Genomic DNA, 16,857 nt, shown 5'->3' on the forward strand with positions numbered 1-16,857 from the left:
AGTTCTGTGGATACTTATTTTAAAAAATTTTTTGTCTGAATTTTCTACTGAATATATCTCTTGCTTTCAGTTTTATCTGTTTATTTTAATGAAAATGATAGGTACAGATACCTCTGGCTTATGGTGGTGCTGGATATCAAACCTGGGAACTCAGAGCCTCAGGCATGATCATCTTCTGCATAACTATTATGCTCTTTCTCCAGCCCAAGTTTTAATTTTTACTAATGCAAAGACTGAATAAATAATCAGGAGTATTCTCATTTCTCCATTTTTAGAAGAAATTCTTGTCTTTATTTTTTCCTCCCATCAGGGTTATGACTGGGGCTTGGTGCCTTTTCTTTCTATTTCATAGGACAGAGAGAAACTGAGAAGGGAAGAGGAGATAGAGATGGAGAGAAAGGAAGAGATACTTGCAACACTTTTTTATCGTTCATGAAACTTTCCCCCTGCAGATGAGGAGTGGGGGCTTGAACTTAGGTCCTTGTAAACTTAACTAGGTGTGCCAGCACCTGGCCCCTAGGAATTCTTGTCTTCAATAATATTAATAATAATAATAATAATAATAATTAGGGTATGCACGGTGGCACATCTGTTTAAGTGTACATATTACAGTGTGCAAGGACCCAGATTCAAGTCTCTGGTCCCCACCTGAAGTAGGGAAACTTCATGAATGGTGAAATAGTGCTTTAAGTGTCTCTCTTTCTCCCTCTCTTTCTGCCTCTTCCCTCTCAACCTTCATCTGTTTCTGTCCTAAGTAAATAAAAATATTAAAATTAAGAATAATAATGACTGGACTGGGAGATAGCATAGTGGTTCTGTAAAAGGCTTTCATGTCTAAGACTCTGAAGTCCCAGGTTCAAGCCCCATCACCACCCTATGCCAGAGCTGAGCAGGGCTTTGGTCTTTCTCTCTGCATCTCCCATTAAAATGATAAAATAACAATATAACAGTCTTGCCCTAGTTTTGGGAGATTCAGGCCACCCTTCACTGCCATTTGCAGGTTCCAGGGCACATGAGAGAGGACCCTTGAAGGATCCCCTGATTCTGAAGCCCCCAAGATCCCTGGAGAATTGTGCACTGAGATTATCCTGGCCCAACCCCCACCTGCATGGCTCTGAACAGCATCTGCCACCTCCCCCTCCCTATGACAGCTGCCACATCCCCCCTCCCCATGATACTACCTCTTTCTCTGTCCTGTAATGGGCATGAACCTGAGGACTCTTCTGCTCAGAGTGAAATTCTAGCCCAGCTTCAAACAGAGCTCACCGGGACCCCACATCTCAGAAAAAGGCATGTCTTTTGCTCTGTGTGCCAGTAACCCTCACTCAGGGCTGCTGCCTGGCCCCTCTCCTCCTCATGCCTCAGCCTCAGGAAGCAAGCATCATTCCAGAACCCAGGACTGGTGCTTCAAGGTAGCCTGCTAAGAGCCCAGTGGTTTTTTTTTGCTTTTTTATCTTTTAATTTTTTATTGGGGGGGTTAATGGCTTACCGTAAACAGTAAATCCAGTTGTTGGTACACATGTAAAATTTCTCAGTTTTCTGCAAACACTCTCACCCCAGCTTAGATCCTTCTCCACCATCATGAACCAGGATCTGAAAGCTCCCTTACCCCCACCCCAGAGTCATTTGCTTTGGTGCAGTACACCAAACCCAGTCCAAGTTGTGCATTGTGTTTATTCTTCTGTTCTCATTTCTTTACTTCTGACCATGAGTGAGATCATCTTATATTCATTCTTCTCTTTCTGGTTATCTCACTTCACACAATTCCTTCAAGCTTCATCCAAGATGACGTGGTTTTGTTTTAAGCAGTATTGATGGAGTAGGCAGTGGTGCCTGATGTCTCAGGGAGTGTCCTAGACCTGGAAGGGCCTCTGTTGGTTTTCCTGTCTCCCGAGCTGTGTGGATCCTAGGAGAGTGCCCGACCTGTCTGGGCTTCAGTTACTGTGTCTGTAGAATGATAGGTGGGGACCTGTCATGGGAAGATGGGAGGCTTGGCTAGAGGTAAAGTATTTGTACCAGGGCTGGCCTGTAAGAGTTTCCAAAATGAGAACTGGGACTAGGGACTGGACAGTGGCACACCAGGTTGAGTGCATATGTTACCATGAGCAAGGACTGGGGCTTGGGCCCCTGCTCCTCTCCTGCAGGGGAGAAGCTCCAGGAGCAGTGAAACAGGTCTGCAGGTGTCCCTCTCACTCTTTTTCTCCATTCTCTCTCAGTTTCTCTCTGTCCTATCAACTAAAAAGAGAGAGGGGGAGAGGGGAGGGAGGGAGAGAGGGGAAAGAGAGAGAGAGAGAGAGAGAGAGAGAACTGTACTATTGCTGGGCTTGTAGACTTAGGATGCTTTAGATGGAGATGGGGCCGGTTCCATTAGTCTCATGCACCCCATTAGTCTGTCATGTCTGGCCCCAGGAGCACTCTGCTGTCCTCTGGGGGCTTGACTTGGGTTCCCACTTTTTCACTTGCTTGCTGGAAATTGACCACTGACTCCCAATAGGACTATGCTCTCTCACTCACAGTAACTCAGTTACTTCATTACTGCCTTTGGAGGGGGGAAGAAAAGAAAAGTCTTAGTCCTTGTTCTCTTGCGGTTTTTAAATCCGGCATCAAAACAGGCCACAACCAGCCAAACAGAAACTTGTGATTGCAAATTCAGAGGAACCAACCTATATGTGGGGGAGAAAACAAAAAGGAAAACAAAACAGCAGGATGCTCTGCAGAAGAGTAGGCCTTTGTTGGGAGTTTGAGGAAGGGCTTTCTGAGGAGCATGGAAATACATGTGGCAGAGAGGGAAACCCATTTTCAAGTGGAGGTGGGACTGTGTGGGAGGGGGTGAGATTCTGACAGCAAAATTCTTGTATTAAGGGTTTTTTATTGTTGTTGTTGGTGGTGTTGTTCTTCTTTTTTTAATCAGAGCACTGACTTTGGCTTATATTGGTGTGGAGAATTGAACCTGGACCTTGGAGGCTCAGGAGGGATAGTACCAGGATGGTGGGTGTCCACGTGTGTCTGCTCTAAGCCTGAGGGATCTCCTCACTGTGTGTAATTGATTAAAAATGCAGATAACCCTGGAGGCAATAAATAAATAAATAAATAAATAAATAAGGGGGTCCAGACAGTGGCATACCCGGTTAAGTGCACATAGTATGGTTAAAAGCTCAAGCACAGGTACGCAGGGTGCTGAGCAAGGGCTTGATAATTACAGCTGAACAATTAAAAGTGGCTGCTCTGTGTAGAACTTTTGAGAACTTTTGAGTCAGTGGAGAGTAGCCTATAGAAATCCCAGGAGGGCTGGGGAGACAGCATAATAGGCTTGTGAAAGACTATCATGCTTGAGACTCCAGGTCCCAAGTTCAATCCCTAGCACCACTTTAAGCCAGAGCTGAGCAGGACTCTGGTTCCAAAGAAATTATTCCAGAGCTCTCTGGCCACTCTCCTTCTGGGTTCCAATGAAAAAGCCTGTCTCTGCCCATCCCTTGACCTGCCTGGTGGAAGGAAGAACAGCTTCCCATTCCCTTCACAGTGTTCCCTCTGTATATGGGACCTTTTTTCTTTCTTTTTTAAAAAATTATTAGTGATTTAATATTGATTTACAAAATTATAAAGATGGGGTTATAATTCCACACCATTCCCACCTCCAGAGTACTGTGTCTCCATCCCCTCTGTTGGAAACTGCAGTATTTCTCCCAGGGTCATAGATATGGGTTGACTTTATATCTGTATCTATCTATATCTGTATATATGTTTCCATGTAAGGGATTTGTGAAGGGCCCCTTCTCATTCTAGTGTCTCTGCTTCTATTAGTCAAATCAATCTATTCTTTGCACTTTCACTGAACTTCCTTAGAGACTTGTGGCTGTATCTTAAATGAAGTCAATTTCTTCATCTCATATTGGATGGAACATGAAGGAACCATGTTAAGTGAGATCAGTCAGATAGAGAAGGATGAATATGGGATGATCTCACTCATGGGCAGAAGAATTTAAGAAACAAGAACAGAAAAGGGAAACACATAGTAAAACTTATGCTGTGATGTATTTCAGCACAGCAAAGGACTCTGGGGAAGGAGAATGGGGAGAAGGTCGAGAGGGGTGGGGCTATGGGCTCTTGGTGCATAATGGTAGAAAATGACCTGAGTTGGGGTTGAGAGTATGTTGCACACACCTATCATAATGTGATGAGAAATTGTAACCATGTGCCAATAACTGTACTGTAAATCATTTGCATCCTATTTAAAGAGAGAGAGACACACACAGAGACAGAGAGAGAGAGAGAGAGAGAAGCCCTACCCAGTAGGTTAAATGCATTTAAAATTTTTATGTATTTATTTATTTTTATGCTACAGAGATGCAGAGAGAAAGACCGGAGCCCTGCTCAGCTCTGGCTGATGATGGTTCTGGGGCTTGAACCTGGGACCTCAGAGCCTCAGGAAGGAAATTCTTCTGCAGAACCATTATGCTGTCTTCCCAACCCAGTTAAATAAATGCATTTTGCAGAACAGCCTCCTTGCTTAGGTCACGCTGGCCCTGTGTGCAGGCATTTTTCTGGGGCTTGAGCCTGGGTACAGGGTGGATTTCAGGTCCCCCTGGAGTCCATAGCCCAGGGTGTGGTCTCAGTGGGTCCAGCTCCCCAGAGTCACAGGGTGAGAGAGTTGGTGGCATAGAGGCTTTACGATGATTTTGACAGGGGTCCTTCCTCTACTGTGGCCCCGTCTGCTCAGAGCTGCGCCAAGGGCACACCAGATTCTCAGAATCACCACTGCAGCCCTGACCCACAGCCCTAGAAATCTGTGGTCCTCCTGCCCTTTGAGGCTTTACTTCTCTTCTTGAAGACAGACAGGTGTCCGTAGTGTGAGGTCAGATGGTCCAGGACAAACTGACCAGTGGTGGAGAGCAGGCTCTACACTCACCTTCCTTAGACAGTGCGGGCCAGAGGATGCTGCCAGCATGTGACATTCTCTGTGGCCCGGTCACTTCTGGCTCTTAGCTGGGAGATGGGTGGCTGCCAGGCTCCCAGCTGTTTGGCCTGTTCCATTGGGGATGATCTGAAATCACTTGAATGAACAGCAGCAACCTGGCTAATGAATGATGGATACATTGAGCAATGTACAGAATCTCTTAAAGGACAATGACACAAGGAAGCCAGGCAATGGTGCACTTGCTAGAGCACATATAGAACCATATTCAAAGACCTGGGTTCGAGCCCCCATTCCACCTGCGGGGGGCGGGATGCTTCACAAGTGGTAAAGCAGGTTTCTCTCTTTTTATTTCCCTGTCTACTCCCACAACACTCACCAATTTCTGTCTATTCTATCAGCTATAAGAAAAGATAAATGGCTGTCAGGAGTGGTAGATTCATCATGCAGGCACCAAGCCCCAGTGATAACTCTGAGTCGCAGCCTCTCACTTAAATAGTGTTCCTGCTTATCATAGTGCCTTTTTTTTTTTTTTTTGAAAGCACTGGTTCACACAATTGATTGGCTGTGTTCAAGCCTTTGGGCAAAGAGCAGGAGTTCCTGGAGTCCCATGCTCCTCTCAATCTGTCCATCATTTTAGCTTGAAGAGCCATGGCTTTCTCACCAGCAGTGTTCCACCCTGTACTCACAGGAGCAGTCAGCTCTGACACCAGTACCCCCAAAGAAACCAGGTCTGTCTGCTGCAGGGCAAGGGTACTTCAGAGACACTTTGTTCCCCCTCTTCCTGGCAGTGACCCTGAGCTTTGGTCAAGAGGGCATTAGGCTGTGTGGTCCCTGCAGTCTTGGGAAAGCATCCCACCATGACCCCATGCCCACAGCCTCATTCCTTAGCTTTCTCTCCACCTGCTTGGCCTCCCTTTGGTCTGGGGAGAATGGAAATGCAGGGGCCATGTGAGGCAGCTAGAGGCAGGCTCCCTACTCCACTGGAGTAAAGGCTGTGAGGGAGCATGGATACTTCTGTGTAGCTTCTCCCGGGGGTGACAGACTGCCCATTTTCCAGCTGTCTGAGCGTGGCTCCTGTTCAGTATTTCCACAGGGAGTCTAGCACTTTGTCCCCACTCCCCACTTCATTCATTTGCTGCTGATGCCAACCTCACTGAACCTCCTTCACCTAGTTGTGTCACACACTGCTTAGAATGTGCTTCTAAATTCCCTGCATCCTTCCTTATGTCTGTCTCCCTGTCCCTCTTCTTGCTCATCATGGTGCCCATGATGGTGTCACCTCTTGACTTCTCTCATCCTTTGTCCCTTTGTACTCATGCTTACCATTGCATGTGGGTTTGCATCCCCAAGTGATTTGTGTGAGTATGTTCACCTGCACATTCTGAGGTGTATACGTGCAAACATGTTTTGCAGACCTATGCAAGCATATTCTTTGAGAACAGACTCTGTGATTGCTCTTCCTAGACTGTAAGGAAGTCTCCAGGCTCTCAGTAGGGCACTTAGGGTCCCCTTCCTGCCATCTCTGCCCACATTCAGCCTCATACTTATCTATGTGCCCTTCGGCTCAGTTCAGTCCAAGCTACCAGCTCTTTTCCAATATCCTACTCACCTCCTCGCCCTCAGAGGGATCTTCCTTACTGGGCACAATCCCTGTCCTCACCTTGACCTTACTATCGCCTACTGGTTTTCAGAACACGGCTCACAAGTCACCTCCTAAAACCTGAAATTGGGCAACACTGGAATCCTGTCACAGGCTTAGATAGGACTTCCTGTCATTCCCAGTGCTCATAGTTTCCTTTCATTCTTGCTGTAAGTGTTTACTCAAGTGATTACCTGTTTAACAGCAATTTCCCTTTGGGAGCCAGGATCCCACCAGGAGTAATTTGAGGCTATTCTCAATCTCAGATGGCCCTGGGCGCTGTAGGGGCCACCTAGAGTTTGCTTGGTAGGTGACACTCTCCTCAGACACACAGGGCATGACTGAAGGAAGTGAAGTAAGTGTGCAAAAATATGTGAGATGGTGTCGACAATTAAGATGTTGTTACACCTACCTGCCTCCTTTGATGTTCCTTGCAAACCAAAGCTTCTCAGATATTGATGCAGCAAGGTAGGGTTATGGATCAAGGTGTAGGGCTACCCAGGAATCTTTCTGGCCCCTGCAGGGATGCAGAGACTCCAGTGAAGGCCCCATAGCCTAGTCTGCCCCTTCTGTGAGCATGGAGGAGTGCCCAGATGCTGGCAGGAAGTATAAGGATGACCCTGAAAGTGAAGCATTCCTGAGGCCAGACCTACCCATAGCAATGTTTTGACCCCCTTCAGTGAGGGTGCTAACCTCTGTTTGAAAATGAATTGGGAAGAGGCCCCGGTGCTCACCTCTGGCTGGAGCAAAACAGACCCATCTGCCAGTTTCACAGAGCATCATGGTTCAGAGGATGGGGGGCAGGGGCTCTGCATTCTCTTTAAGCAGAGCTGTTTCCCTGCTACCTCAGGGGCCTGTATGGTAAATAGGCATCTGTTGTTAGGGGTATTATTTGGCACAGGCTCACCTAGCCTAAGAAAATGCTAGAGGCTGGAGGGAGGGAAGAAACTAGCACAGGGTGCCCTTTGGACACAACTCAGGGACATGGGAAGTAGGGATGCGCAGAATGTTTCTCTCTCAGAGACTGGCCTCCTCTGTCAGGTGGACACTTGGTTTTTGTTTGTTTTGTCTGCTTTCCTGCGGAGCCAGGACTTCACCTGTGTGGAGTTTCATCACTCTGGTCTGCTATCTCACTGAGAACGAGGAGCACTATAGCAGTGGAGCTTTCCCCAGCACCGTGCCATCTCTCACATGGTATTAGGGTGCAAGGCTATGTGCTCTTGGCAAAGTATGTACTCTACCCAAAGAGCTGTCTCCCACACCCCCTTTTTTCATAATGGCAGGGACAAAGAGAGAGAGAGAGAGAAAGAGAGGCTAAGACTATAGCATTAAAACTTCCTTCAGTGCAATGCAATGCAATGCAGAGGGGTCTGAGCTTGAACCTAGGTTGTGCATGTGACAAAGCATCTCACTATCCAAGCGAACCATTTCATTGACCCCACTGACATCCACCCATCTGTCCATCCATCCATCCTTCCTTCCATCCATCCATCCATTAACCTACCTACCATATTGCCTTTAGGTTTATCATTAGGGCTCAGCTCCAGTACAACAAATCCATAGCTCCTGGTGGCCATTTTTTCCCTTTTATTTTTCCTTTCCATTTTATTTGATAGGACAGAGAGAAAATTTGAGAGGGGAGATGGAAATAGAAGGAGAGAGACAGATACCTTAAAACCAGCTGTGAAGTGTCCTGTCTGTAGGTGGGGAGCAGGAGCAAGGGCTTGAAACCCCAATTCCTACTTATGGTGACATGTGCACCACCTCCCACCCCACTCCCATTGTTTTATAATCAGGCTGCCTGATGAAGACCTAGACTTGGCCCCTACTGGGCCTTGGGGTGCCAGATTTGTGATCCCATCAGACGTAGACCTCCTACCTGGGTACAAATGCAGGCAGGGCTGAAACCCAACTGTCAGTGGTACCTTGAGGACTCAGGGATTGTGGGCAATACCCTGCCAGTCAGACAGTGGACACCTGAGGATTTGGGGGCCAGTCACCTTTGAGATGCCAGAAATGCTTTGCTCTGTGTACTTTTCATTGCACACATAGTTCTGTCCAGGACACACCCTGCTTTTTAACCACGAGGGCTGGAGAACTAGTGACTCATCCCTGTTTCCTGCCCAGGATGTTGTAGAGAGGGCAGTGTCCTTTGCCAGCTGGCAGCACCTGCCTAACACATGCCCATCGGGGACCGGGAGCTGGACTCTGCACCCGGGAAGAAGTGCCTCCTTGGCCGTTCATCTCAGAGAAGTGTAACTGCAAAGTCCCTGCACAGGCCTTCCAGAAGGAAGCCATTTGGTGACTTTTCAGTCTCAAGGGCATGACTGAGGTCCACTGAGACTATTGTGCTGGGATGACAGGAGCTGTGGACACTGTGATCCCCTTCCCTGGAGGTGATGCCCGTCCTCAAGAGCAGATTAGGGTGCCTGTCTCCCTGCATGGCATCTACTTTTGCATTGTCTGTGATTACACAAACACATGTACCCAGCCCCACATCACTGGGGGACACCTTGGGTGGATTCACAAAGAAGGAACAGGAGACAAAGAGAAAGCAGTGGAGTCCTCAGCTCTCTCTACTTAGTGCAGAGCCTGGGAATGAGAGACAGATGGGGCTAGAATTAGCTCATCCCCAAGAGCACACACTTCACCAAGCATGAAATCCCAGATACAATCACAGGCTCTATTGGGAAGCTCCATGGACGGTGGGAGGTGCTGTGATGTCTCTCCCCTCACCCACTCTGTCTTCTCACTCTCTACCTGAAGTAAAAATTAAAAAGCCAGCCCAGGAACAATAGAGTCACAGGTCCATGAGGCCAAAGACACACACACACACACACACACACACACACACACACACACACACACACACACACAGATACACAGATACACACACACACACACACACACACCCCACACAGACGCCTTATCTGACCTCCCCAGCATCCCTGTAACATTGTTCCCTGCATGAGTCAAAAACCCCCCATCTGGGGTGGTAAATCTGTGCTGTGGCCATCTCCTGACTGTCCCCATGCCTTCTAAGAGAAGTTAAGTTAGATTTATTAGTACCTGGAAATGCATATAAAGCTGGCTCATTTTCAAAAGAATGAATGGTGTTATACACACATTCATCATTATGAAAGGAGTTTTACGAGGTCATGTTAATAGCAAAAGGGCAGGTCAGGAACTGGACTTCAGGCCTCAGATCCATTACCTATTTCCCTCAGCCTTGGGTTTGGGTTTTTCTTATTATTTTTAAAAATGAGTTTTTATTTTATTTTATTTTTATTGCCACCATTAAGGGTTATTTCTTAGTTTCCATGCCTACATGATGAATCCACCATTCTTGGTGGCCACTCCTTCCTTTTTTAAAAATTTTTATTAGATGGGACAGAAAGAAGTTGAGAGAGAAAGGATAGATAGACAGAAAGACACCTGCATACTAGTTTGACTTGTTTGACAACCTGTATGGGTGGGGACCAGGAAATTGAACCTGGGTCCTTGTTCATGGTTATGTGTGCACTCAACCAGGTGTGCCACAACTAGTCCCCTAAAATTAATTTTTACATGAGAGAGAGAGAAAGAGAGGGAAAAAAGACTTCACATGAAACAGGAGAGAGAGAAGGAAGGCAGGTACTTGCTGAAGACTGAACCAGGAGCCTTGGGCCATCCCTCCAGCTGTTGTCTAGACTTTTTCGTGTGCACAGTAGGGTGACATTTGCTCTTCCACATGGAGGCTGAAGCATGTAATGGTGAAAATTTCAGACTCTGGGGCCGGATAAATTGGGTTTCATGTTCACTCTATGGCTCTGTGGTCTTGGCAAGTTGTGGCCACTCCTTATCTGTGAAGCAGAGGTGATGCTACCACATCAGTGTTGCTTCAAGGATGAAAGTGGTCATTTAATTCTTTCAACAAGGAAAAAAAATTATTTCTATGTCACAGCAGTAGAGGCAAAGGCCCAAACATGAGCCCTGTGTTTGGTTTTAAGTAGAAATGTGATTGGAGACAATTTGTGGACATACCTGAAATTCATTAGCTGTTTTTCCATCATTTTGTTTTATTTTTTTAAGGGAAAGACAGGGACAAACCAGACACTAGAGTACCACAACTATCCTATGTGATACTGGGGACTGATGCAGGGCCTCTTGCTGGCATTGCTTGTGCTTTGCCACTGAGCCATCTACCCCACCCCCACCCCCACCCTAACCCTAACTCACCCGCCTTTAAACAAACTCTTTTAGTAGGAAGATATGTAGAGAAACTCCTAGAGGTAAAACAGCAAAATCAATGTCATGCCATTCATCACTCTGAGGTCATTATTCTGATATATATATATATATATATATATATAGTTCTGATATATATATAATCTGTTCTGACATATATTACATATATATATATATATATTATGATCTGTTGCTGTAATGTGTACTTCTCTTAAAAATAGAATTCCCTAAAACATTTTGAAGCTTGTCTTTCTAAAAATAGAATCTGTGTTAAACATTTTGACCTAACAAATGATAGACTCTTGGTGTTTTTTTTAACCTGTAAGGACATACATATCACTGTTCTAGACTACCAGAATTTATTGAAATTGCCTCTCATTTATTTATTCATCTGTAGTTAGATAATTTTGTGGGCAAATTATACTATACAGGCTGTTGGAATAACTCACGTAGCTCACTACTTTGTTAAATGTACAACCATGTTGTAGCCTGTGCACTGAAAGAAGATTCAGTGCTGTGGTCTCCTCTCTCTCTCTCTCTCTCTCTCTCTCCATATATATTTACATACATATAGCACTTAGTGTCTTTGGGTTGTGTCCAGCATCTTTTGAAAAAATATATATCATTTATGTATTTTTGGATAGATAAATTGAGAGGAAAGGGGGAGATAGAGATGGAGATAGAGATTAAAAGAAAAATATATAAAGAGAGAGAGGGAAAGAGAGAGAGAGAGAGAGAGAGAGAGCTGCAACACTGTTTCACCACTCTTGAAGCTTTCCTCTGCAGGTGAGGACTTCGGGACTGAACCTGGTCCTTTCACACTAATGTATCCACTTGGCATGTTGTGCCACCACCCAGCCCCTATGTCCAGCATCTTCTTTCTAGGGTGACTCTGCCCTCATAAAGTTTGCTCTGCAGAATGTACACTGGTTCAGGACTCAGGCTTTCCCTCTAAGGAACTTCTCCCCAGTATGTGGCAGGAGGAGATGGTGGAGGGGAGTGGATGGAGCAAGACCCCCCCCCACACACACACACCCCTGCTCTAAAAGGCAAGTGGTAGGACTCTTGGACATTCAGCTTGCTCAACTGCAAAATATGTTGAGGACTGAATGAGATGCACTTCCTTAAGGTCATTGTCAGCATAGATGTTGTTCCTTAGTAACTCCAGTCAATACTATAAAGTATTCAGGGTCTATATAAAATCTTCATATACAAATAAGTGTATATATATTTTCTCAGTGTAGGTACAGTGATATATATATATATACATATACATATATATATATATACATATATATATATGATGACTTAGTAAAATTAAGGTAACTTTCCTTCTATGAATAATCTGGAAAATAAAATAAGTTCTAAGAATGTTCATCCCAATAGATGATTCATTTTCAGGTGTTTAGAAGCTTCCTACGGGTAAACTGGGACTTCAGAGCCCAGCCAGGCAGAAGGGTGGTGAAAGCAGAGAAAGAATCCTATGCAAAAGTGCTGTCACCTGTACCCTTTGCCACCTGCCTTTCAGGGAGCTTTGTCAGGGTGCTGGGCATATGGATATCTGTGATGCAGTCACACACCCCCTCAGTGTTGCAGACACTTGGGCCCTGGGTTCTCTGTGCTGGTCATTAGTCCAGGGCTGAGGTGGGAGTGTAAGCCTGGGTGAGGCAGACAGTGCTAGACTCCACTTACTCAGTGATTCAGAAAGGGCTTTCCCCAGACAGGCTTTTTTCCCAGAAAGAGTTTAGACTTCACATACTTCACATGATTCCTTCCTACTCCATCAAGATGAGGTGAAGAGGGTGACTTCATCATTGCTAATAGCTGAGTAGTATTCCACTGTGTATATACTGTTTACTGTAAAGCATAATCACCCCCCCAAAAAAAAGATGAGCCAGTGAAAAAGAGAGTGATTTGCCAATGTGGCAGTGATTACATTATAAGCCATTCACCCCTCGATAAAATGATTAAAATGATTAAAAAAAAAAAAAAAAGCTATGGTGAAGTCAGTGCCAGGGGATGAAGAAGTGTTTACTCTTTCCAGGAGTGTCTCCTGTGAAAGAAACACTTATTTTGCTTTTTTTTTTTTTGTGAAGCATTTTTGGTGGTGTTGATCTACTGACCTTTTTATCCCTCTAGTACTAATATTTTTATTTACCAAAGCACCTCTCAGCTCTGCCTTATGATGGTGCAGGGGATAGAACCTGGGAACTTGGAGCCTCGGGCATGAGAGTGTTTGCATAACCATTATGCTATCTCCTCCACCCTACTAATTTTATATAATTAAATGAGTGTTTTTGTATTTTCTCTTTCACACCTTGCCATCTTCATCTCCCCCAAAGAGGATAGACAGAAAGTAGTTCAGTCTCCATCCAATAAGGTCATGTCACTCAGAATGCATTTCTGAGGAGACTTGAAGTCATGCAAGAAGGTATTACTCAGAGGGAAGGGCTGAAAGGCAGTCTGGTTAGCAGGAGCTGCCATTCCATTCAATCCTTTGTGTTGTTGTTGTATTTCTTAGGAGGAAGATGAAGGCTCGTGCCCCACCTCCTCCCAGGAAGCCTGCCCACTCAAATGTGCACAGCCAGCTGAAGCCTCAAGATGGGTCCCTGGGCTCCCAGCAGAGCCTGCTCTCCATGAAGGAGCAGCTGCGGAACAACATGCTGGACATCACAGTGGTGCTGCCTGGCGGGCTGGAGAAGAGAAGCGTGGTCAGTGGCAGGTGGGTGCTGGGTGCTGCTGGCAGGGGATGGCTACAGCACCAAGGAGGCTAAGAGTAGGCCCTTGGGCTCTGGACTCTGGTGTCCTTTTGGACTCTGGGACTGGGGGACCTTAAGTTTGGGACTAGGTGACATCTAATGTCTCCTCTGGAATGGTTTTTCTGCTTTATTTAGTTTGTCTTATATTTGACAGGGCAGAGAGATATAGAGAATGGAGGGGAAGATGAAGGGGAGAGACAGAGAGATGCCTGGAGACCTGCTTTTCTGCTCATGAAGCTCTCCCCCCCGTAGGTGGGGAGCAGGGGCTTGGACCCAGGTCCTTATACATGTGAATTCAACTGGCAGAACTACTACACCTATATATACATATAAATAATTGTTTGCCTCATTTTGTTTTTCTTATTGGGATGGTTTTTCTAACTGGTCCTTGCAGCTCACCATACTCCTTAGGAGAGGCAGATGCAAGTAGGGTGCCGCTCACTGCTCACTTCAGTCCTATAAACCACCTTAAAGAAGGGATTGGCCCCTTGAGTCCCAACCTCTTGCCCGGTGCACTGAAGCCACTGGGCACACAGAGCAGCTCCCACTTAGGGAGCAAAGGCCCACTCACCCTTACCTCTGAGCAGGAAGGTGTGAAGGTAGCAAACAAGTTTTCCAAATGAAGGCACTTAAAGGGCACAGGAAGGATTGCAATGCCATCCAAGGATTTTCCATGTTAGAGAATCTGGTTTGGGCCTTGCAGTTCCCACCTGCACTGGCTTAGTTCTGTGCTGCCCTCATGTACCTGTGGCCCTTGTCACCTCTGTTCCCCTGTACTCCCTCAGTACCCAGGGCAGCATGGGACAGTGGACAACCCACCTTCCTCAGAGTATCTGTGAGAGTCAATTAACTATCATATAATGTCACTATACAACATATACTATACAATATATATAGTAGATAATGATATATTGTAGATATGATATATTGTAGATAATGATGATATGTGATATAGTGATTATGATGATAGAAATTTTAATTTTATGTTTCCTGATTGTTAAAATATAATTATATTGTTTGATCCATTCTGGGTCATTCCTGTTCTTACTAGTAACTCAGTCTATAATGGTTTAAAAGGTTATTTACTGTAAGGAGGTAAAAGACAACTTCCAGGTGGTTTCTTTCATATGTAGAATACAGAGAATCAAACCATGAACTTGCAAAAAAATAGCAAAAGTTAGCTAACTTGTCTCTAAGATTTTGGAAGAACTATAATAGTTATCCTGGGGATGGGGGAGATGGGCACAGAACTTTGGTGATGGGTGAGGTGTGGGATATCTCTGTTATAAGTCACTATAGAAATCACTAATCAGATGAAATACATTTTTAAAAGTTTATTACACTTCTGCACCCCATAAAAAATTTTGGTTCATACTTCCAAAGGGGAATATGACTAAAGGACTATTAACCCCAATTCTATCAGGACCTGAGAAAGAAGAGGGGAAAAAAGGGACGTAGGTCACTCAGATGTAGTAGATATGACTTATGAAAAAAGACAAAGCAGGACCATGGAAGTATATATAAATATAGACATATAGCTACAGGAATAATAATCAACCTATATCTGTTGTCTTGGGAGAACTAATGCAGTTTCCAATGGAGGGAATGGGAATACAGAACTCTGGTGGTGGTAATGGTGTGAAACTATACCGTTATCTTATAATTTTGTAAATCAATATTAAATCACTAATTAACCATTTTAAAGTATATTACAATATTTAAAAAACTAAAAACAAAATGACTATTACTAGTGAGAGGGAACCAGAGCATCATTGTGCACTTAAACCTGATAAAGAGCATGGGGCCCATGTTTGCCAGGCCAGTGCTTGAACTGCTGCACAACCTTCAGGACCTCAGTATAATAAACATTTTTACAGTCAAAGGAAAGAGCATATTAAGTTGAAACTAATATATGGTTTTTATTATTGACACTATTATACGAGTGTTGCATTGACAAATCAAGCACAAAGTGTATTTTTACAATACTAAGACAGGAATGAATGGAGCTAGTATTTTAGGAGAACAATGAGAACAATACATGCTATAAAATATTCAGCTCTTTTCTTCCTTAGCTTGAGGAAGTGTGGGCATATGATATTAGTTTCAAGTGTACCAACATACTATCTTTCTGTGGAGAGATATTGTGAAATGCCCACCACAGCAAGTCTAGTTAGCATTATGCCCACACAGCTACAGAGTCTTTGTGGCGATGATCTTTTAGAATCTATTAGCTTAGCAATTTTCAAATGTGAAGTATGGTGTTACTAATTAGAGTCATCATGCTATGCATTACATCCCATGCCATTTCATAATTAGAAGTCTACCCCATTTGACTGTCTACACTTGCTTTGCCCAACCCCGTGCCTCTTACCTTCCACAGTCACTTACATTTATGACTTATTTTTGAGAGAGAGAGAGAGAGAGAGAGAGAGAGACCACAACACTGAAGCTTCCTTCAGTGCCTTAAGAGGTCAGGCTTGAATCTAAGTCATGCCCTTGGCAAAGCAAAACACTATCCAAGTGAGCTATTTTGCCAGCCCAACTTTGTAACTTGAGAAGTATGCTGTGTGAGACCAGTGATGGCTCACCTGTAGCATGCCTGCTTTTCTCTACCTGACACAGGTTGGAACCACACTGGGAGAAGGATGCTATGGTGTTGGTATCTATATCTGAAAGAGTTGGTCTGGAAGCCCCAGTGGTGACCAAATTTAAAAACTATGATGTATTAGTGTAGCTTTAAGAACTGTTGTTAGCTGAACTTTGGTTGTGGAAAGGGGCTCTATCCCTGAGCTGGGAAACAGCATAATGGTTCTGCAAAAGACTCATGCTTGAGCCTCAGAGGACCTGGGTTCAATCTCCAGTATCTCCATAAACCAGAGTTGAGCAGTGTTCTGGTATTTTTCTATCTCTCTATCTCTGTCCCTCTCTCCCCTCACCCATCTCTCTCTTTAAAACAAAATAAAGTAAAATAATTTTACAAATAAATTATGTCCCTGTAATTTATAGCTTTGTAAAATGTTATTAAACCACTAATAAAAATGGGAATAAAAAACTGTTGTTAACAGATGTGCAGTTTTATCAGTGGCAATATTATGGTTGACTCACCATTTTTATTTTTGCTTTGGTCCAACTTTCAGTTACATGATGAAAATTTGTTTATTTTTAATGAACTAGTGACATATAGAATATATATTTTTATTTATTTACTATTGGATAGAGACAGAGAGAAAAACTGAGGTGGGAAGGAGAGGTAGAGAGGGAGCAAGACAGAGAGACAACGTCTGAAGCTCTGCTTCACCACTAATGAAGCTTTCCCC

The 16,857-nt window shown here is 44.5% G+C and overlaps 1 protein-coding gene across 1 annotated transcript in view; it reads left to right on the top strand.

The window, feature by feature from the left end:
* The window catches only part of LOC132532690 (protein cordon-bleu-like), a 93,389-nt gene that overhangs the window by 75,465 nt on the left and 1,067 nt on the right, over positions 1-16,857 (top strand). Inside the window, exon 2 of the mRNA XM_060170996.1 lies at positions 13,303-13,503. Coding sequence (XP_060026979.1) covers positions 13,303-13,503 — 201 coding nt within the window. The remainder of the gene's footprint in view (positions 1-13,302; positions 13,504-16,857) is intronic.

Source organism: Erinaceus europaeus, chromosome 14 (genome assembly GCF_950295315.1).
Source record: "Erinaceus europaeus chromosome 14, mEriEur2.1, whole genome shotgun sequence".
Taxonomy (NCBI): Eukaryota; Metazoa; Chordata; class Mammalia; order Eulipotyphla; family Erinaceidae; genus Erinaceus; species Erinaceus europaeus.